This window comes from Ornithorhynchus anatinus, chromosome 2 (assembly GCF_004115215.2).
Source record: "Ornithorhynchus anatinus isolate Pmale09 chromosome 2, mOrnAna1.pri.v4, whole genome shotgun sequence".
NCBI lineage: Eukaryota > Metazoa > Chordata > Mammalia > Monotremata > Ornithorhynchidae > Ornithorhynchus > Ornithorhynchus anatinus.
Genome location: NC_041729.1, coordinates 42,069,010 through 42,092,004, shown reverse-complemented (window position 1 = coordinate 42,092,004; position 22,995 = coordinate 42,069,010). Strand labels below are relative to the sequence as shown.

The window sequence follows — 22,995 nt, the reverse complement described above, 5'->3', positions numbered from 1 at the left end:
ACCACTTTTCTCCCCAACTTCAAAGCCCTATGTTCATTCATTCAATCATATTTATTGGGTGCTTACCATGTATACAGCACTGAACTAAGCGCTTAGGAGACTACAATATAACAATAAGTAGACATGTTCCTTGGTGACAACGAGCTTACTTATTAAAGTCACATCTCCCTGAGGAAGTCTTCCCTAACTAATCTCTCATCACCCCACCCTACTTTGCCCCTATTCTGGATTAAGTGTTTTAGGGTGGGTGTTGGGTTTATATGACTGGGTTGTTGTGGAGTCATCACAGGAGGATTCCTGGAAATGGTGGACATTTCCAGGAGAATGCCCAGACCTCCCTCCCCAGTGCATAACCCCCTTCCCCTCTGACATCTGTAGCGTGGCCTCTGAGAGATGGTAAATTACCACAATCGCCAGCAAAACTGCCTGGGCTACTATTTAGACTCGCAGAAATCTGAGCTGAGGAGACCTATAAATATTCATTATTAATGGACTAAGATGCTCACATTTACATTCCGCGCCGGAAGGTCAGCTACAGTCTGCACTGTAAAACCTTACTTGGCACAGACTGCAGGCGTCTGAACATTGTGAATTTTAAACCACTGCTAGGCTGTTCCACTCCTATAGGCTCTAGGCTTGCGTATTTGCTCAACTGCTGAAATCTTTTTCTGGGTGCTCTTTGGAGGCTTGGGTTAGAGTGAGATGATACAGGCCCAAGAGAATCTCTCTGAAGGTTTTCTTTCCAAACTGTTCTCTCTGAATGAACAGTTTTGGATGCTTGCCATGGAAATAATAGGGTACATGATTTAAAGAAATGGGATCCAAACCAGTTACAACTCACTGTCGGGCTGCTGGTTATATGGAAAGAGCTTTCTTGGCAACCAGAGAGAAATAGAGGCCTGTTTGCTAGCTAATAGCTCTTCCACCAACCAGGTAACTGGGAAGTCTGTGATTCAAAGAAGTCAGTGATGCTGCTTCTCTTTCAGTATGGTGGGGCCCCTCGTCTTGCTTGGTTTGTGTTCGTTCTCTCTCTCTCTCTCTCTCCCTCTCCCTCTCTCTCTCTCCCCCCCCCAAAGGAAAATAACTACCCTTGGGCTCTTTCAGAGAAAGAAAAATGCAGCCAGCTCTCAATCACCTGGGTTACTACTGCAGGTTGTGGATAATTGATATCCACAGATATCCTACAACCTTCATTTTAGCAATAATAATAATAATTGTGGTACTTGTTTAGCACTTTCTTTGTGCCAACCACCGTACTAAACTCTGGCTGGCCAGATTTACTCCCAAATGGAAAGCTTTGGGTTGGATTTGAATCCTTCTCAGGTTCCTACTCTGTTTCTGGGGATGACACTGAGGAGAAGTGAAATGGACAAAAGTCAGAAAAGAGGAGGAAGGACCAAGTGAAGCAAAGAACCCAGAGGGCACACAGATGGTGTGATGATCCCTGGGTTTAGGAGTCAGAGGTTGTGGGTTCTAATTCTGACTCTGCCACTTGTCAGCTGTGTGACTTTGGGCAAGTCACTTCCCTTTTCTATGCTGCAGTCACCTCATCTGTAAAATGGGGATCAAGACTTCTGAGCTCCAAGTGGGACAACCTGATAAACTTGTGTCTATCCCAGTGCTTAGCACATAGTAAGCACTTAAATACCATTATTATTATTATTATGATACCACCCTGAGGGTAATGGCATTGTGGGTAAATGCTTTCTGGGGTCAGAGGCTGCCTTGGGGTTGTTGCTGGGTGTGGGAGGGAAACGGGACAGGAGAGTGAGAAGGAAATGGGGTTGGGACTTGCCTATGTGCTCCCTCTGACCTGGAACACCGTCCCTCCTCAAATCTACAATTACTCTCCCCCACCTCCAAAGCCCTATTGAAGGCACACCTCCTCCTAGAGGCCTTCCCTAAGCCCCCCTTTTCTTTTCCTCTCACTCCCTTTTGCATTGCCCTGACTTGCTCCCTTTATTAATGCCCCACAGCACTTACGTACATTTCTGTAATTTGTTTATATTAATGCCTGTCTTCCCCTCTAGACTGTAAGCTCGTTGTGGGCAAAGAATGTGTCTATTGTGATATTGTACTCTCCCAAGCACTTAATACAGTGCTCTGCACATAGTAAGTGCTCAATACATACAATTGAATGAATGATTGGAGGCAGCACGAGTAACCCTGAGACAGCCGGGGGTGGGGGGCGGGGGCGGGGTGTGGAATCAGGATTCCCATCTCATCGCTGGGAGCACTGGTTTCACAGCTGCACCATGGCAAAGAATAAATCTCTGGGGATGAGAATGAGCGTGCAATGAGAGTTGTCCAAGGGGTTGCGGGAGTGCCTGTGCCACTGTGCAGCCCCCTCTCCTGTCCCTGCTCCCCTTCAGGCACCACCCAAGAAAAGGGCTATGGCAGAGGCAGCCGCCAGACAGGCCGGGTGCTGCCCAGATTACCACGTTGGAGGGTGGACTGTGTCATACGCCAGTCACCCGCTATTAATAATAACGTTGGTATTTGTTAAGCGCTTACTATGTGCAGAGCACTGTTCTAAGCGCTGGGGTAGACACAGGGGAATCCGGTTGTCCCACGTGGGGCTCACAGTCTTAATCCCCATTTTACAGATGAGGTAACTGAGGCACAGAGAAGTTAAGTGACTTGCCCACAGTCACACAGCTGACACGTGGCAGAGCTGGGATTCGAACTCATGACCTCTGACTCCAAAGCCCGTGCTCTTTCCAATGAGCCATGCTGCTTCTCTTCTTCTATTACTTCCCCACTGCTTCCTGCAGCAGCACCCAGCCAGCCTACCTGGCCAGACTCCAGAGCACATATATCTCAGACCTTCAGCTATGTGAGTAGCCAGTGGCCTGGGCTAATGGCAAGGACAGAATCTCAGCCCAAGGGCTTCCTTTATCAACCCGGGGCCCTGAACTCAAAACCAAGAGCTTTGCCCTTACCTAGCACAGGAAGCCACTAAGAGCAGTTGGCTTCCGTCCAATCAATAGAGTGAGGAAAGACAGTCACCAGTTGTTTCCTCAAGCTGAGCAAAATCAGTCAGTCAATCAATCGTATTATTGAGCAAAGCCACAATATAAAAATTCACTGCCAAGAAGGAACCAGTCACCTGGTTTCCTTGAGAAAAAAAAGGCCTTTAGGGGCCAAAGGAGGAAACTTGGAGAGGAGAAGAGAAAGTAAAATGATCACCTAGTGGAAACAACACGGAACTGGGAGTCAGAAGACCTGGGTTCTAATCTTGGCTCTGCCACTTGTCTGCTATTTGAGCCTGGACAAGTCAATTTAACCTCTTTGTGCCTCAGTTTCCTTCTCTGTCAATTGGAGATCAAATTCCTGCTTTTCCTCCTACTTAGGCTATGTGAGCTCCACGTGGGACAGGGATTGTGTCTGACTGGATTACCTTGAATCTACCCCAGGACTTAGTACAGTAACTCGGCACATAGTAAGTGCTTAACAAATACCACAATTAGTATTATTAAGTTATTGTTTCAGTCTCCCAACTGCCAGTCTCTCTCCATTACAGGCTACACTGTTTGCTGTTGCTCAGATCATAAGAGCCTCCAGTAGCCACCAGCTTCCCTCTGTACCAGGCAGACTTCTGACCATTGGTTTCAAGATTCCCTCAGCTTTCTCTACCTTACATATCAACTCTCTTCAACTGCTATTCACCAGTTCACCCTCTAACTACACCTTGCTCAACTTATGCCATTTCCCCTCCTAGAAATTTCCTCCCACTTCAAATATGTCAGGCCACAGATCACCCCATCTTTGAAGCCCTCTTCCTTCATTCATTCAATTGTATTTATTGAGCATTTACTGTGCACAGAGCACTGTATTAAGCGCTTGGGAGACTAGGCTACAGCAATAAACACACACAGTCCCTACTCACAATGCACTTACAGTCTAGAGTCTTCAAGTTCCATCCCCATCAAGGATAAATTCCTGAGAGTCAACTCAACCCAACAGCCACTCTGAGCAAATCAACAGATCAATGGTATATATTGAGCTCTGTGTGCAGTGCACTGTAGTTGGTGGTTGGGAGAGGACGATACCACAGAGTTGGTAGATGGCTTCCCTGCTCTCAAGGAGCTTACAGTTTAGAGCACCTATGTATTACACTCAGCTCTTCTATGTATGCTTCTGATGCTATAGCGGGGCAGTCCTTAAGTTCAAGGATGAGGCTGCCGCAGGTGGGAGTTTCTGTGAGAATCTCTTGCACACTTTGTGAGTGAAAATGTATGGCCCCTTGCATTGGCATAAGGAGTGTTCAGACACCAATGGCTACTGGTGTGCTCCCACAACCATTTAGTACAGTGCTCTGACTTCAGCAGACAATAAATATCACTGACAACAGCACAGAATTGAAGTGAGGAATGAAAGATGATGATGATATTTAAAGTTTAGCTCTCGCGGCTCATATGTTTCTTTTTAAAGATTCCGCCTTCTATTCACTGTTATTGTGCCCTCCCAGGTGCTTAGTACAGTGCCATGCACAAAGTAAGCACTCAGTAAATATTACATACATGTTTGGAATTTATTTATATTAATGTCTGCCTTCCCCTCTCAACTGTAAGCTCATTGTGTGCAGGGAACGTGTCTATTGTTATACTGTACTCTCCAAAGTGCTTAGTACAGTGCTCTGCACACAGTAATGCTTAATAAATGCAATTGATTCAGTGAATAAAAGTGTCCCTGTATTGGACCGTAAGATCACAAAGTAATAATAATAACTGCAGCATTTGATAAGTGTTACCGTATGCCAGGCACTGTTCTAAGTACTGCGACAGATAAAAGATAATCAAGTCAGACACACGACTACATTGGGCTCATGATCTAAGAAGGAGAACAGGTACTGAGTCCTCATTTTACAGGTGAGGGAACTGAGGCACAGAGAAGCTAAGGACTTGCCCAAGGTCACACAGCAGGTTAAGCACTGGAGCTGGGATTAGAACCTAGGTCCTCTGATTCAAAGGTCTGTGCTCTTTCAACTATGCCAGGCTGCTTCTCAGGGTAAGGACTGACTGACTATCTCAGTAGTCCCCGTAATATTTGAAGAAAATCCTAGGGGTGGAAGGAAGTCAGGTTCATTAGGTGCAATCTCTTCCTCCAAGCAGGTGAAATACTAAGCATAACAGGACAAACAGATGTCTGTTCTTCCTAAAGGACCCCTGGGGATGGAAACTCCCCAGCTTCCCTTGCTAGCCAAGACTAGTTTTTCACCATCCTGATAGTAGAAATATTCTAGCCAACAAAGTTTCTCATAGAATCAATCAATAACATTTATTGAGCATTTACTTCATGCAGTAAACTCCCCCAAAACCTCCTCACAACAAATTTACAGAGGGAAAAGAGAAGCAGTGTTGTCTAGTGGATAGAGCACAGGCCTGGGAGTCAGAAGGACCTGGGTTCTAATCCTGATTCCATCGCTTTTCAGCTGTGGGACTCTGGGCAAGTCACTTCTCTTCTCTGGGCCTCAGTTACCTCATCTGTAAAAATGGGGATTAAGACTGTGAGCCCCATGTGGGACAGGGACTGTGTCCAACCCAATTGGCTTTATCTATCCTAGCGTTTAGTACAGTGCCCGGCACATAGTAAGTGCTTAATAAATACCATGATTATTACTATTACTATCAGAGGGGGAGGTGGCATGGCTGGATAATTGCTCTATTCGACCATGATTAGGGCTTGGAGAACCAGCAAGACTTAGTGGAAACAGCACAGATTTGGAAGTCAGAGGACCTAGGCTCTAATTCTGGCTCCATCACGTACCTGATATGTGAATTTGGACAAGTCACCTAACTTCTCTGTGTCTCAATTTCCTCATCTGTAAAATGGGGGTTAAATACCTGTTCTCCCTCTAATTTAGTCTGTGATACCCAAGTGTGACAAGGACTGTGTCCAAACTGATTATCTCATCCCTACCCAAGAGCCTAGGGGTTAGACTCCTTGGCTCGTGGAGTGCTCTCAAATACCAAAATTCTTAAGATGAACTATAGGGTGGAGGGGATCTGATTCAGAAACCCAATCCACCCTCCTGGTGAGCTGATCTTTTTTGGGTGGAGTTGTTTTCCAATGCACTCACCCTCCAGGGATGACAGGGGGAGAAACCGCACGGAAAGCAAAAATGGAACTCTTGAACTAAGAGTTACTTTCAAGCTCTAGTTGCTGATCACAGCAAACAGACTCAAGATTGTTGACCGTTAGGTGGGACCAAAGCCAGCCCTTCGCTTTGCTTAGAACATTTCCCAACGAGAGCTGCACAGACTGGCCTCAGATATAAAATGCATTGTTTTCTGGATGCATCGGAAGGAGTCTTCTTGGTCTGTTTTTCTACTTTAGGAAAGTGGAAAAGGGCGCCCTAGAACTCTCTCGATGGAGGGTGGCAGGAGACAAAATGGCAGTCTTCTGAGTACCTGCTGGGGACACAGGAGTGGGAGAGGAACTCTTGTGGTGATTGGATTGTCCATTCCTCAAGTCTAGGGATTTTGCCTTTTCCTCTTACCCCTCACAGTGCTTGACACAGCATTGGCTTTCTATAAATTGTGCTGACTGTAAAAAACGACTCCTAGGTCAGCAAGAAGCAGGTACCGTACTTCCTTCCTTGACCATCTTTGGAAATCAGATGGGGATTTTTTAGCCGCCAGAGGGCTCCCCATTTTTAAAACCAATCCAGGAGGCTTAAAATTTGAGCATCCCAAAATTTTAAAAGGGAAAACGAAGGCATACAGTAGCCATGAAAATAAGCACTGGCCCAAGTGCCCAGGGGTGAAAAAAAAATCAAGGAGGAGCTAATGAGGCTTAGGCAATGGGTCTAATGAGAAAGTGTATCTATTCAAGGTCGTCTTTCTCTTCCCTTTTTTGGTGGGTTTTCATGTGAATTGGTGGTTGTGGTGGGAATGCTGAGGGTGTGCTCCAAGCAGAGTATGGTCCTGCCAGGCTACTTATTCGAGGAGCAGTGGAAGGGGCTGGCACTGGGCCAGGAAAGAGAGGGCAATGGGAAATTTGGGTGGGGTCAATGCAAATTCTATGAATTCAATGGAACATAGGCCGCCTGAAGATTCTCAAAGACAATATTAGAAGACAGTGTGTGAGGTTACACTAGAGCTCAAAGTAAACATTTTCCCCGACTCATATGGAATGATTCGCATGGAGACCCTCACGCAAATCAGATAGCTGTGAAATTTACTCCTTCCCCCTTACTCAGCATGGGCTTGTGGAAAGAGCACAGGCCTGGGAGTCAGACAATCTGGGTTTTAATCCCGGATCCACTACTTATCTGTTGGGTGGGCAAGTCGCTTAACATCTCGTGCCTCAGTTTTCTCAACTGTAAAATGAGGATTTAATACCTGTTCTCCCTCCTATTTAGACTGTCAGCCCCATGCAGAACAGCGACTATGACCAATCTAATTTATAACTACGCCAGCGCCTTGATATAGTAAGCTCTTATTAATATTAATAGTAATAATAATCATTGTGGTATTTGTTTAAGCAATTATTGTGTGCCAGGCACTTTATTAAACTCTGGGGTGAGGACAAGCAAATCGGGTTGCCACAGTCCCTGTACCACATGGGGCTCAGTCTCAATCCCCATTTTACAGTTGAGGAAAATGAGGCCCAGAGATGTGAAGTGATTTGCCCAAGGTCACACAGCAGACAGGTGGTGGAGTCGAGATTAGAACCCATGACCTTCCAACTCCAAGGCCCATGCTCTATTCATTACACCTTGCTGCTTCTCTTCTCAGGAAATATCCTTTTTAAAGAAAAAAAAGCAGAAGGGCCAGCATCTTCGTGATGTTTTATGTTCCGTGGCTCTTGAAAAACTTTCTTCAACCATAAGGTTTCTCTCAACTTGACAAACATCTGCATAAAGTCAACATGGCTTTAGCACTACACCAAAAGGTCTGTGATCCAACACTCCCTCTCACTACCCCCTAAAACTCAGGACACATTCTCCTTACCCCAATTCTTCCAGGTTCTGGTTTGAGTGTGGGGTGCTAGGGTTTTGAGGGATTGTGGCCCCCAGGAATGGGGTTTCTTGGGGGTGCCTGCAAAACCTGGTAAATATCCTTAGATTGTAAACCCCTAAAGGACAGGAATCAACTTCCCAATCTGCTATTGTGGTACTTAGCCAAAAACAGGTCCTCAAATAATAATAATAACTGTGGCATTTGTTAAGCACTATGTGCCAGACCCTGTACTAAATGCTGGGGTGGATTCAAGCAAATTGGGTTGGATACAGAGCCTGTCCCACATGAGACTTCTCAGTCTTAATCCCTGTTTTACAGATGAGGTAACTGAAGTCCAGAGAAGAGAAGTGATTTATCCAAGGTCACATAGCAGACAAATGGCAGAGCCGGAATTAGAACCCAGGTCCTTCTGACTGCCAGGCCCAGGCTCTATCCACTATGCACATTGCTTCTCACTGACTGTTGGGCCTACAGAACCCAAATTTGCATTTGTCATTGCAACTGCCATTACCATTGTGTACACGCAAATGAATGTTGGGGCGGTTGGATCTATGCCAGGGCTTTACTAGTCCCCCAAGAAACCCCATTCCTGGCTGCCTATGTCTCAGTCAGCCCTTTTCTCAGAGAGGAAGCAGTCATGAAAATGGGGGAAGAATAGGACTTTAAACAATGTAGGTGTGGCTGGGGGGGTGGGTTGTGGGGAGCGGGAGAAGAGGAGGTAGTTTGCCGTCAAGCTCAGGTCAGTATCTTGAAGAAAAATAGCAGGGAGAAAGTAGACTCAGATAGTGGGCTGCAAGTTGCTACTGTTCCAACAGACCCCATTATTTCAGAAAGAATTCTTTACTGCAAGCTTGTTGTGGCTCTGGCCCAGGGTAAGGCTTCAAACCATGTAGACTCTGTCCCTAGTCGAAGTTGTAACTCAAAGAAGGTATCGAACAAAACTGACTGGAACCTCAGACTTCTATGTATCTTGCAGCTGTTGTAACCTGGGGTATGTCTGCACGGATATTCCAAAATGCTAAGGGACTTCAGCCTCATGCTTTCCCATCTTTCTCTTCCCTTGAGGTCACTGAGAAAGGAAGGGAATGTGTGCAAGCTAGAGATGCCTTCTTGGTTTTGCACAAAAATGACATGGATATTTCAGGTGCAGTTGGGGTGGAGACTGAGGGAAAAGAGGGCAGGGGAGGAAAGAGAAAGGGGGGAAAGAGGATGGGGGAGAGAAGAAGGTGAAGGGGTGGGGAGGGAGGAAGGGAAAGGGCCAGGGGTAAGTGGGTTGGAAATGGAAAAAAAAATGTGAGGAAAGGAAGATGAGGAAAGGAACACGAGTCTTCACAAAAGGACCTTCAATGTGGTTCCAGAGACATAACAGGGACACAATGGATAGGCTGTTGTTTGTTCACGCAGTTCCACCCCACACAAGAGTGTTGTACTGACCATAGAAAAAAAAGTGGGGGAAGGAGAAGTGGAAGAAAACAACACTGTGGTTAAAAATTGACAGTTTTATAGTCTTTATAACTTGGCGATTCCAGGGAATTAAGGTAGTATAGATTTTTCTCTGTAGCAGCCAATTGCAGTTATTAAATAAAATGCCATGCAGGGTTTAGTCCTCCTATATAAATCTAAAGAACCTGAGCTTCAAAGAGTCCCTTCTAATTGAATCTTCACAGTGGGCTTACATTTTAAAAATCCCAAAGAACTCCAACAATAGAATTACAAGACAACTTGCAAAAGCGAATAAATGCTGTTTCCCAAAGGAATTCCATTACTTACTGACAGTCGGAAAACGTTGGCTTGTAATAAAACGATGGCACTTTAGATTCATACATTGCTTTTCCTGCACTGTTTCCAGTGCACGCCATAAACTGTAAGAGAGGAAAAGCAGCACACACATGAGCAATCTTATTCTTCTCTTCCGTTACTCACCATTTAACAGAAACAACAATGATACACCGGCCTCAATTTCAAAAGTACTTCGGGACACCTGTCGCTTGACGAAGAGGTTTTTTTTGTTTTTCACCTCAACAGATGATCTTAATGAATGGGGCTAAAGCTACAGTGTTTTGATGGGTGAGGACGAAATTTATGTGAGCTGTATAAATGGACACAAAAACTATAGCAGCTTCTACATGTGCATGCTACCCTTTGGTGCAATGACCTGTGAGCACCTTGGGTGCCCACGCACATGTATATATCTGTAATTTATTTATATATCATAATTAAAATATAATATATATTATATATCTGTCTCCCCCTCTAGACTGTAAGCTCACTGTGGGCAGGGGATGTGTCTGTTGCACTGTTATATTGTACACTCCAAGCACTCAGTACACTGCTCTACACACAGTAAGCACTCAAAAAATACAATTGACTGACCACCTGGAGCAGGCCAGGTGTGGGCACCTGTAACTGACTAAGGACACTAGCCTGTAATTTTCTTGAGGGGCAGGGAAGAGTGTCTACCAACTCTGTTGTATTCACCCAAATGCTTAGTACAATGCTCTGCACACAGGAAGCATTCAGTAAATACTACTGATAAATAGCAACAGCTTGCAGTGGCTGAACTCAACTGGAATCCTGCTGGGCATCAGCCCCCCACACTGTTCTACTCTGACGATGCTGAGGCCATTAGGGGATGAGTGGAAAACAACTGATTACTTCCTACAGGGTTCCCCTCTGCCCACAGGAAACACTTTCGAGGTAATGCAGCCGGGCCTGGTTATTTGAACAAGCTGCTGGATTGAGAAGCAGCGTAGCCTAGTGGAAAGAGCTCGGACCTGGGAATCAGAAGACCTGGGTTCTAATCCCGGCTCTGCCATGTACCTGCTCTGTAACTTCTCTGTGCCTCGGTTCCCTCATCTGCAAAATGGGGACTCGATACCTGTTCTACTTAGACTGTGAGCCCTTTGTGGGACCTGATGATCTTGCATCTACCCAGCGCTTAGTACAGTACTTGGGACATAGTAAGGGACATAAAAACAAATTACCATTATTCTTATTATTGAGCCTTCCTCTCTCTCTCCATAAGCCCGGCCTGGCCTACCTAGTAACAATTGTGGCATTTGTTAAGTGCTTACTATGTACCAGGTACTGTACTAGGTGCTGGGGTAGACACAAGATAATCAGATCCCATGTGGGAATCACAGTCTAAGTAGGAGGGAAAACAGCTAGGGTATCCCCATTTTGCCGATGAGGGACCTGAAACTCAGAGAGGTTAAATGACTTGCTCAAAGTCACACAGCAGGTATGTGGTGGAGCAGGGATTAGCTCTGCCACTTGTCTGCTGTGTGACCTTGGGCAAGTCGCTTCACTCTCTGTGCCTCAGTTACTTCATCTGTAAAATGGAGATCAAGACTGTGATCCCAATGTGCGACAGGGACTGTGTCCAACCCAGTTTGCTTATATCCACCCCAGCACTTAGTACAGTGCCAGACAAACAGTAAGTGCTTAACATTTACCACAATTATTAGAACACAGGTCTTCTGACTCTCATGCCTCCGCTCTTTCCACTAAGCCACGCTGTAGCTTTCTACTAAATAGTAGATCAAGGAGTTGCAATGGGGCTCTCCTGCCCAGAGGAGAAGTGCAGCTTCAAAGGGAAGCACCATGCTAACCAACAGGCAGAGATGTTGGTATTTGTTAAGTGCTTACTGTGTCAAGTACTGTTCTAAGCACTGGGGTAGATACAGGGGAATTAGGTTGTCCCACGTGGGGCTCACAGTCTTCATCCCCACTTTACAGTTGAGGTAACTGAGGCACAGAGAAGTTAAGTGACTTGCCCAAGGTCACACAGCTGATCAGTGGCAGAGCCTTAATTAGAACCCATGACCTCTGACTCCCAAGCCCAGATTCTTTCCATTGAGCCACACTGCTTCTCTAGATGTGGCAAAAGCACTGTTTTGAAGGTCCTAGGCTAAGGGAAATCCACCTTCCACAGATCAACACCACTCCAGAAAGCGACCCCTCAGTGGACAGGCCACTGGCTGCCTCTCTCGATCACTAGCCTTCCCCGCTTTCACATCTTTCAGTCCTGCCTTGTGGTAGGAAAACGGGATTGCTGGAATTCCTCCTTGCCAGAGACAGGAGGCCTCATTGTAACTGGATGGGAATGGAAATGAAATTCTTTCCTCTCATAAAGTCAGATGTTGATCACAAAGCCAGTCAGTATGGGGAACTGACGCAGAGGAGAGTCACAGCCCCTTTATCTGGCTGCAGTCGTTCGGGGCCAGACGTGACCGGGTCTTGGCCACAGGGTTCTGAGGAGTGTGAAACATGTGTCCAAGCATAAACCTTGGCCCGGGATGGAACCCGGGGAATCAAAAACAAAGGAAACATGGTTGCTGGAGCTGACTTCATATAGCAGATGGGGAAAAACGAGGCATAGGATGGTTCCTGGCCCTAGGTATTGCTCCCTTCTCACCTCTCTCCTCTTTGGACCACTGGATCAATCAATCAGTAGTATTTATTGAGCACTTACCATGTGCAGAGCACAGTCCTAAGTGCTTGGGAGAGGAATAATGATGGTATTTGTTAAGCGCTTACTATGTGCCAAGCACTGTTCTAAGTGCTGGGGTAGATACAAGGTAATCGGGCTGTCCCATGTGGGGTTCACATCTTAATCCCATTTTACAGATGAGGTAACTGAGGCACAGAGAAGTTAAGTGATTTGCCCAAAGTCAAATAGCTGATAAGTGGAGGAGCCGGGATTAGAATCCCCGACCTCTGACTCCCAAGTCCAGACTCTTTCCACTAAGCCATGGTGAGAGTTGATAAACACAGTCCCTGTCCACAAAGAATTTATAGTCTACAATAAATACTCATTCAGGAGCATGTGGAGGAGAAATAATAATAATACTAAGAATAACTGTGGTATTTAAGTATTTGCTAGGTGCCAGACACTGTACTAAGCACTGGGGCAGATACTGGATAATTGGATGGGACACAGTTCTTGTCCCACATGGGGCTCATACCTTTAATCCCCATTTTCCAGATGAGGAAACTGAGGCCTAGAGAAGTTAAGTGATTTGCCCAAGGCCACACAGCAGACACATGGCAGAGCCAGGATTAGAACCCAGGTCCTTCTGACTCCCAGGCCTGTAATCTACCCACTAAGCCATGCTTAGGATCCCTTAGCATTTGAAACTATCTCTCCAGGCACTGGCTGGATACTTTCCTACTTGCCACAGTAGCTAGTGGGGGACCGACAAGTTTTCTACAGCTCTTTACAAGCTTCCCATTCAGTTTTCCCCACTTTTGGTGCACTGTGGATTATAAAACAGTAGAAAAGGAGGGTGGAAAGAGGGAGAGAAGGGGTGAGAGAAAGAGCTGGAAAGAGCCTAAAGGCTTGGGATTCCTGGGACTCAAGGCCATAGGCTTCAGCATGCCCACTGCGGGCTCCCTAAGGTTTCAATGCACATGCTCTTGACTTGAACTCCAAAATCTTGCATTGGAATCACATACAATAATAATTGTAGTATTTAAGTGCTCACTATGTGCCAGGCACTGTACTAAGCGCTGAAATTGGGTTGGACACAGTTCCTGTCCCATATCGGGCTCACAGTTTTAATCTCCATTTTACAGATGAGGTAACTGAGGCACAGAGAAGTGAAGTGACTTGCCTAAGGTCACATAACAGACAAGTGGCAGAGCCGGCATTAGAACCCGTGACCTATCGACTTCCAGGCCCATGCTCTCTCCACTGGGGCATGCTGTTCCAAGATAGGGAGCCCGCCCACCAGCAAGAAGGATTTACCAAAGGCCTACTGCATGAAGAGCACGATACGCAGTGGAAATAAATGTTATGGTCCCTTGGCCTTTAGGAGTTTATAATCTAATCCATAGTCCTTTGTGGTTTATTACCCTTCCTCCCCTAGAGACTGTGAATTGGTTCCCTGCTATTGAGAATGAGCCCCTCAAAAGCCCTAGAGAGGAGTTCCCTCTCCAAATGCTAGTTCCAACCCTAAAAAAAAATATATATATCAATCAGTGGTATTTATTGAAAGTGACCCATTGCTCCCCTTCAACAGCTCTGCCAGGGCTTTATTTATCTGTACATTTTGTGTTAATCAGCTATTGATCAGCCGCTTCTTGCAGATTAGATTGCTAGCTTCTCTGGGCAGGGATTTTTTTCTCTTCTCTAACACCTCTCTCACTCCCCACAGACAATGCTGTGCAGGCAATGGATGTTCAATAAAGACCCACTTGATTGGCCAGAGTGAGTCCTTTGATGGCTGGAACCCCAAGTTGACTTTTCAAATAATGATAATTATCCAGCTGTCTCTGGGTAAGGCCAGTCTTTGTAGGTGCTGTTTTTCATTATCCCTACCTCACACGATAAACCCTCTTTACTTTTAGTATAGGGGTGGGTAAAATGCCAGCCTTCATTTCCTCTTTCTTCAACCAGAACACAGGGCTTGATATCACTGATATCAGAGAGCGGGTGGCCACACAAAAGAGAGCTGAAGTGGGGAGGAGAGATAATGAAATGCTCAATCTCAGGGGGGCAGGTCTCCCTCCCCAATTTAGCCCAGGGAGACAATGCCTGCTGTGGCCTGCGGTTTTGGGGGGGCTTTTTCACCCTTGTTACTCTTCCAGAGGGAGTTCCAGGCCTGAACTGAGGGAAAGGAGCTGGCCCCAAGAGGTAAGCTCTAAACACTAAAAGCTCAGGCACACAGAGACGTCAGCAGGACCTGAGGCTTGGGCCTCGCTGAACGTGTGTCTCCAGCACCCCAACTTCTGTGGATCTTCTGTTTGAGGGTGGGGTCCCTGGAAGGGTTCCTACAGGCCGGTGTGATTCTGTCTGTCTGCCTGGGAGGGGTCAGGAAAATAAAGCTGCCACTCCTCTCCCACCCTGTCATCAGTATTGTGGCCCCGGGTGGCATTTGAGCTTTCCAGACTCCCTTGCTCGGGGCCTCTGACATTTGTACCTGATGTTACACTGTGTAAAGGACATCATATGGGCACACATGACAAGGGTGGCAGAGAGTGCCTCCGAGTGCTTCCCCATCACTCCAAAACCATCTCGTTCCCTTCCCACATCCTGGGGAAATGGGACACCGCTGTCGAGCCCCAAGACTAGGTGGGGGGGCAGAGGACAGCTATAAAGGTACCCGCTACCCATTCAGCGAGCTGTCATTGACTCATATCTACCCCAGTGTGTAGAACAGTGCTGGGCACATAGTAAGCGCTAAACAAGCTCCATGATTATTATTATTATTATTGTTGTCGTCCCTCCGGACCTCACGCAAGGTTGACGGAGTCAGCTCATTGTAGGCAGGGAATGTGTCCGTTTATGTTGTATCGTACTCTCCCAAGCGCTTAGTACAGTGCTCTGCACAGAGTAAACATTCAGTAAATGCAACTGAATGAAATAATTCAGAACCAAACAGGGGGCAGGCCAGCTGGGAACCAGACAAATGTCCTCTTCCCCTCCAGATCCCTCAGGGTCACCCCGACACAGTGGATGGTACACAGCAAGGCCACAAGGAGCCAGGGGCTGGCCAAGGCTAAGCACCCAGGCCCCGACACCGTACCTCCACTTGCGCATCATCCCAGGAATCCAGGCGGACGGACTTGACCTTGCTGACTTGAGGGATGTTACGGTGGATGCCCGAACAGTTCAAACAGATGAACAGTCCCAGGGTGTGGGAGGCCCAGTCGGGATCTGAAAGAGAAACGACCCCCCCAAAAAGATAAAGTATTACCTGATGCTTAAAGCTATCCCATCCCACCTCAGGGCTCCAGACATCAGTCCCTCCCTCGGGCCCCTTCTGTCTCTCTGCATTTATTCCTAGACTAAATGACTCTAAGCCCCACTAAAAATAGGATAACAGACCCTTTCCTGAAGTTTCCCTCAGTGACAGAGGTGGAAATCCTGGCCCAAATGCTGCATCGAGCCAAGGCATCATTCATCCGGTGAAGCTAGATTGTCCCTAAGGGTTACCAGAGCTCCGAACCCTGGGACTGAGAATATTAAGCTGGATAAAGAATCAGTCAATCAGTCATATTTATTGAGTGCTTACTGTCCTAAGCACCTGGGAGAGAACAATGCAAACCTGGTAGACACATTCCCTGCCCACAACAAGCTTTACTGTCTAGAGGGGGAGTCAGGCATTAACATAAATAAATTATGGATACATACATAAGTGCTGTGGGGCTGGAAGAGGGGATGAATAAAGGGAGTAACTAAGAGGGGATGAATAAAGGGAGTAACTCCAAGTGCCAGGGCAATGCAGAAGGGAGTGAGGGAAGAGGAACTGAAGTCTTAGTCAGGGAAGGCCTTTTAGAGGAGATATGCCTTCAATAAGGCTTTGAAGGTGGGGAGAGTGATTGTCTGTTGGATGTGAAAAGGGAGGGCGTTCCAGGCCAGAGGAAGGATGTGGGCGAGAGGTCAGCAGCGAGATAGACAAGATCTAAATACGGTAAATAGGTTGGCATTAGAGAAGCAAAGTGTGTGGGCTGGGTTGTAGTAGGAGAGCAGTGAGGTAAGGTAGGAGGAGGCAAGGTGATTGAGTGCTTTAAAGCTGATAAGGAATTTCTGTTTGATGGGGAGTTGGATGGGCAATCACAACCACTGGAAGTTCTTGAGGAGTGGGGATACATGGCTTGAATGTTTTTGTAGAAAAATTATCTGGAGAGCAGAGTAAAGAATGAACTGGAATGGGGAGGGACAGGAGGCAAGAAGGTCAGCAAGGAGGCTGATATAGTAATCAAAGTGGGATTAGGATAAATACTTGGATTAGTGTGGTAGCAGTTTGGATGGAGAGGAAAGGGTGGATTTTAGCAATGATTTGAAGGTTTGAACTGACAGGATTTAGTGACATATTGAACATGTGGGCTGAATGAGAGAGATGAGTAGAGGAAACCACCAAGACTATGGGATTGCGAGACAAAAAGGATGGGGGTGCCCGTGTACAATGATGGGAAAGTTGGGGGAAGGAACAGGATTTGGGTGGGAAGAAAGGAGTTCTGTTTTGGTCACGTTCGGGGAAATCCATGACACCCGGGACATCCTCCGGCACGACCAGCCTGGTCCATTTCGATCGGTGGTTGGCCCAGACCAGAGCCGACCCAGCTGAGGCTGGCCCCAAGGCCCACGAAACCAGACCCAATGGGGACAGAGGTGAGTGTGAATTGACCCATCGTTCCCTTATATTATGCTCCACTCTAAGCACTCCCCTACAGGTTTCAGTCAACTCTGAGCACCACAAACTATCTGAACCACAGTGAGCTTTACAAAGACCCAAATGGGACAATAAAGAAGGTTCTCTCATCCAGCATTAGGGTGTGACCCACTCTCCTGGCTTTCTTCCCTGCATCTCTGAGAACGCCAATGGGAAACTCCATCTGGGCTCAGAGTCCCGTGTGGTAGTGAGGCCTGGAGGGGGAAGAAAAGTCACATGGGAGGACTCTGGAGAGCAGGGAGGAAAAGTCACCCTGTCATTCTGGGTCCATCAGTCTCCGCTGTCCACTCAGTGTACCTCAGTGCAATCCCCGTCTTGCAAAAAAAGGCCCTAATTTGTTTATTCTCTCCCAATAATTATGCAAAGCATTTACACCGCAGTGAGCAGCAATTATTTGTGAGGAGCTGGAGTGCCTGCTATCACTCTCTTTATACATATTTAATGGGTAGTTTGGATGACAGTTGTCACCTCGGAATTAAGGGAATTGTGCAAGGTGGAATAGGTCAGCCCTCCTATGGGAGCATGCTATCTCTCCAAATCCTGAGACAAATCTCATGGGAAACCCCAGGATCAGTGACCTGCGAGGTTTCCTGTCCCCTTAATTACCCTTTCCCCACTGAGCAGAGTCTCTGAAACTGCTGCCCGAGGAGAGCCAATTCCTGTCTCTCGTCCCCCTCCAAAGGATGCTATTTCCGCCAGAGGAAGCCCGCAGCCAGGACTGCAGCATAGTGATCCCAACACAAAGAGCTCTGGAATCACCACACCCGCACCCGTAATGGGAGGCTCGGTGCAATTTCAACTGAGCCACAGAAGCACTCTGCTGTGGGGAATTAAGCTCTCCGTCTCTTCCTCTGCTTCCACGCCCTTCAATTTACTCCCAGACGTAGCGCTGTATCAAAACTCACTAGCACTCCTGCTTCGAGAGATGCCCAGCTCAAAACCACAGGATGAGATGACAGAACTCAATTCAGCCCACTCGACTACGGTGGGAGATGACTGGGTCCGAGGACCCCCAGGCCAAAGGCTTCCCCACCTCGAGCCTGGCACCAGCCTTCTACTCATTTTCTCTCTAGCTCTTCCACTCAGGGTGTGGAAGGGCAGGGAGAGGGCTCGTAATTAGAGTTCTGCAAAAGTTTGGTGGAGGAGGTGACTGAAGGACGGGTTTGGGATTATCTGTGGATTTTGTTTCTCCATCTGCTCTGTCTTCTACAGTTGCAGATAATCAGAAGCTGGCTAGGGGACTGGGCTACTCCGAGAAAATGTGGTCATTTGCCTGGTGGCCCAGAAGCCAGCCCAAACTCCTCTGCAGGGAGCAAGGGCTGAGGGAGGAAGAATGGAGGTGTGGGGGCCAGCTAGGGACCCCAGTCTCCACATCTAACTTCACCTTCCAGGCGTGGGACATGCCCCATCACCAATCCTAGAAAGTCCCCCCACCCTCCACCCCCCCTTCATCACCCCCCAGCCACAAGATCTCTGCTCAATCTCCTGGGATTGTGGAAATTTGTTCACACTGTTGAGTGGCAGTAGATTTTTCCCATCAATTCAATCTACAGTATTTACTGAGTTCTTACTCTGTGAAAGCACTGTTCTAAGCACCTGGGAGAGTACACCAGAGGTAGTAGACAATACCTGCCCTCAAGGAGTTTATAATTTAGAGGGTGAGACAGACACTAAAATAAACTACAGGTGGAAGGAAGCAACCAAGTTTGAAATTCTGTACATAAATGCTGGGGGGTGAGGGGAGAGGAAATGAGACGAACGTTTCTAAATGCAAAGCATTGAACTGGGTTACTTAGGAGAGTACAATAGAGCTAGAAGACAGATCTGATCTGGCTGACTGAGTATTTTATGGGTTCAAGCCAAAGGGCACCCTATTCCCCTCTACACTGTTCCTTCGCTGTCCTTCATTTACATTGGCCCTGAAAGCTGTGTCAACTTCTTTCTCAGTTCAGGTTTACCAGAATTGGAAAAGGACTATTCCCAGCAGAATATTCATTTGGATGAATTTCTGAGCTCTTTTCGAGCAGGAGCCTCATCAGGATAAAACGACAAGGAGATAAAAGCAAAAAAAAAACGGTGACAGGCTCCGCAAACATTAAGTATGACTGCGCAACCAGGGAAAGCCTTTGTGTGTGCACAATGCAGGCGGAATCGGTGTCTCCTACGGGGTCTTGTGTTGCACATGCACCCACAGGTAAGTTTCACCATTAATGACATCTTCTTGGAGTACAAAGGACAAATGGATTCATACATATCTGCATATACAAATATGAATATGATATACAAGTACATCTCATGCATATATGATAGACAAACCACAGATATAATTATGGTTTTTAAGTGCTTACTATGTGTCAAACACTGTTCTAAGCACTGGGGTAGGTACAAGTTAATTAGATGGGACACAGTCCCTGTCCTGCATGGGTTCACAGACTAATTAGGAGAGATAGCACTTATTTAATCCTCATTTTACAGGTGAGGAAATGAAGCACAGAGAAGTTAAGCGACTTGCCCAAGGTCACTCAACAACCAATTGCCAGAGCCAGGATTAGAACCCAGGTCCTCTGACTCCTAGCCTGTGTTCTTTTCACTAATCCATGCTGCTTCTCTCATTCCATCAGTTCCACAGATTTGGAATTCTGTCTACCAACTCTGTTGTACTGTACTCTTCCAAGTGCTTAGTATATCAATCAATAAATCAATGGTATTTATTGAGCGCTTACTATGTGCAGAGCACTGTTTTAAGTGCTTGGGAGAGTACAAGAGAATTAGTATAGTGCTCGGCCCCCAGTTAGCATTCAATACCACTGATTGATTAGTCTTAAATACATTTCAACCTCCAGAGACCTCTCTCCACCTACAAACGTGTCTGATCAGTGACCAGAGGGGGCTGTGGCAAGAATGAATAAGTGCGTGACAATAAGACCTGGAGAGAAGCCCAAGAGCACTACGCAGGTGATATTTATAGCTCCTCAGGAAACAAAGGTGCAACTTTTTCAAAAGAAATCAGAGCAAAAACTTTCCACCGAATTCTTCCCCGAACCTCAGCCAAATAATTCACCTTTCAAAGCAAAGTCCCTTTATCAGATGATCTAATGCTGTCTCAAGCTTGGGTTCCACTAGCTAAGAGTAGACTAGGAACCGCCCATGCCTGGCTCCTGGTTGAACGGGTTCCAGCTCTGCCTGGTCACAATTTTGCAATTCTAATCTATCCACTTGGATTTTGGAGCAGGGGGCTCAGTTACATCCAATGAGGTTGAGTCAATTCATAGTTTGCCCAATTATCCTAGTTTAGCAGGGTTGCCATCAAGGCTATGATCACCATTCCAGTTATCAGGGCTCCCACTCTGTCATTACTAAAGGTCAACAGGTACAGTTTGCCTACATACCAACAGAGCCAATGAACCTAAAGTTGAAAGCGTAATTAAATCATAAGGAGCAAACACAAGCACGTATACATACACCCTCCCCCAACCGCCCACCCCAGAACACAAGTCCGGGGTCTTCAACAGACTCTTATGTCCTTCTACACTTACTGAATTTGAAAGCAGATTTGAGTTCTTTAGAAAAAAACGTGGTCAAGAAACTACACATACACTGCCATTAAAGTCAGAATGATCCTCTGTCCAGAAAGTTCCCTCTTGGCTTTTTCACTTAAAGCCTCAATTCTGAAACTGAGAAATTATAAAGTGTGCGAGACAGGCTATCTGAAGGTGTGGAGGAAGGGGATCAGGAAAATTTGATGGGGGAGGGAGTTTTGTATAGAATGCATTCCCTGAGTAATGGGAGAGCTGAAATTCAGCTTGGGAGGAGCCAAGGGGGGCAGGCTGAGGTGAGGAGAATGGATAGATCACATGGAAAGACCTAGTGGACAGCCCTGAATCCAATGGTCAGGAGCTTTGGTTTGATGTGTAGAGAAATGGGTCACCATACGAAGTCACTGAGGAGCACAATGTGTTCTGAGAAGTGTGTTTAGGAGATTATTCAGGCAACTATGGTACTGACTGAAGAGGGGAGAGGGCGGAGGAAAGAAGACCAGGAAAGAAGGGTGATGTAACAGTACAGCTGGGAGATGTCAGTAACTTGAAGGAGGGTGGTGGCTGAAAGGGAGAGAGAAAAGGGTGGTTCCAGGAAATACCGTGGAGGAAAAACTGGAAGGATTTAGAGACAAATGAAATCCAGGAAGCCTTACCAAATAATTCACACCACCACAGTTGCATCCACCCAACAGCCACCTTAACCCTTATGTATTGTATTCTTTTTGATGGTATTTGTTAAGAGATTACTATGTTCCAGTGCATAAACACTGAGATAGATACAAATTAATTAGGTTAGACACAGGCCCTGTCCCACATTGAACTCACAGCCTGTTTCGATTTTACAGATGAGGTAACTGAGGCCCTGAGAAGTTAAGTGTCTTATCCAAGATTATGCAGTGGAGAAATGGAGGAGCCAGGTCTATAACCCAGGTCCTTCTGATTCCCAGGCTCGTGCTCCATCCACTAGGCCATGTTGCTTCTCATTCCTCTTCCTATCATCAGTAGCTCTGCATAAAAGTTATATTTTATTTGGAATGAAATTTATATATATTGAACTATTTATCCTGATCTGCTGGAAGTATTTCTCTATGTACACTCTTTGTAGCTAATTTCTGTGTCCATGTCCCCCCCACCAGACTGTGAACAACTTGTTTCTTGTCTTGTTTCTGTTGTGCTCTTCCAGGCTCTTAAATTCAGTACTTTGGCTTTAAGGCACAAAATCAGCTCTCTCCCTCCAACCTCATCTTGATCTCCCACTACAACCCAGCCTTCACCTTTGCTCCTCTCCCACCAACTTACTCTCTGTACCTTTATCTTATCTACTTTGCTACCCACACCTTGACCATGTCCTCCTTTTGGCCTGGAACTGCCTCTTCCTTGGCATCCAACTATCCACCTCTCTCTCCACCTTTAAAACCCTCCTAAATTTACATCTCTTCTAAGAGCCTTCCCTGATTAAGTCCTCATTTCCCCTCCCCACCCTCCCCTCTGTATCACCTATGTGCTTGGCTGTATATCCCTTAAGTACTTTAATATTCACCCCAACCCCACAGCACTTATGTATATATCCTTCTACTCTGCTATTTCCCCTATCAGTAATTTATTTCAATGGCTGTTTTACCCTGTAGACTGTAAGCTCCTTGGGGGCAGGGATCATCTACCAACTCCACTGTATTGTACTCTCCCAAGTGTTTAGTACAGTGTTCTGTATACTGTAAATGCACCATGGCCTAATGAAAAGAGGCTTGGGAGAGTTGACTTGTTCCCTGAATTCATCCCCCCATCCCAGCCCCACAGCACTTACTACACATCTGTAATTTTATTTATTTGTATTATCTGTCTCCCACTCTAGACTATAAACTCCTTGAGGGTGGGGAATGTATCTATTATATAGTTATACTCTCCCAAACACTTAGTACAGTGTTCTGCACACACTAAGCGCTCAGTAAATATGATTGACTACCCCAGCACTTCATACAGTGCTTGGCACATAGTAAGCTCTTAACAAAAGCTCTTAAAGAAAAAGACAGCGACTTTAGCCTGTTTGAAGGAAATGAGGAAGGAGCCAGAGGTAGATGAGAGTAGAAAAGAAGGAGAGGAGAGTGGGAATAGATGATCCTTAGAGGAGAGAGGGGATGAAGGCCATGGCCCATGAAAAAGATTCGGATTTTGAGGAGACAGGAGACCTCCTCTTGAGAGAGCTGGAAATGATGAGATTGTAAAAGTGGTAGCCAGAGAGAGTTAATCCTCTGTCATTGATTAGTGGTTTGAGAGGGAGGGGCAACTGAAAATTTATTCACCTTCCATCAC

At 46.3% G+C, this 22,995-nt stretch overlaps 1 protein-coding gene across 1 annotated transcript in view; it reads right to left on the bottom strand.

Annotated features, from left to right (window-relative positions):
- The window catches only part of ADAP1 (ArfGAP with dual PH domains 1), a 132,205-nt gene that overhangs the window by 86,252 nt on the left and 22,958 nt on the right, over positions 1-22,995 (bottom strand). The window contains exons 2-3 of the mRNA XM_029057735.2: positions 15,497-15,627; positions 9,738-9,829 (exon numbers count right to left, since the gene is read on the bottom strand). Of these exons, the coding sequence (XP_028913568.1) occupies positions 9,738-9,829; positions 15,497-15,627 (223 nt within the window). The remainder of the gene's footprint in view (positions 1-9,737; positions 9,830-15,496; positions 15,628-22,995) is intronic.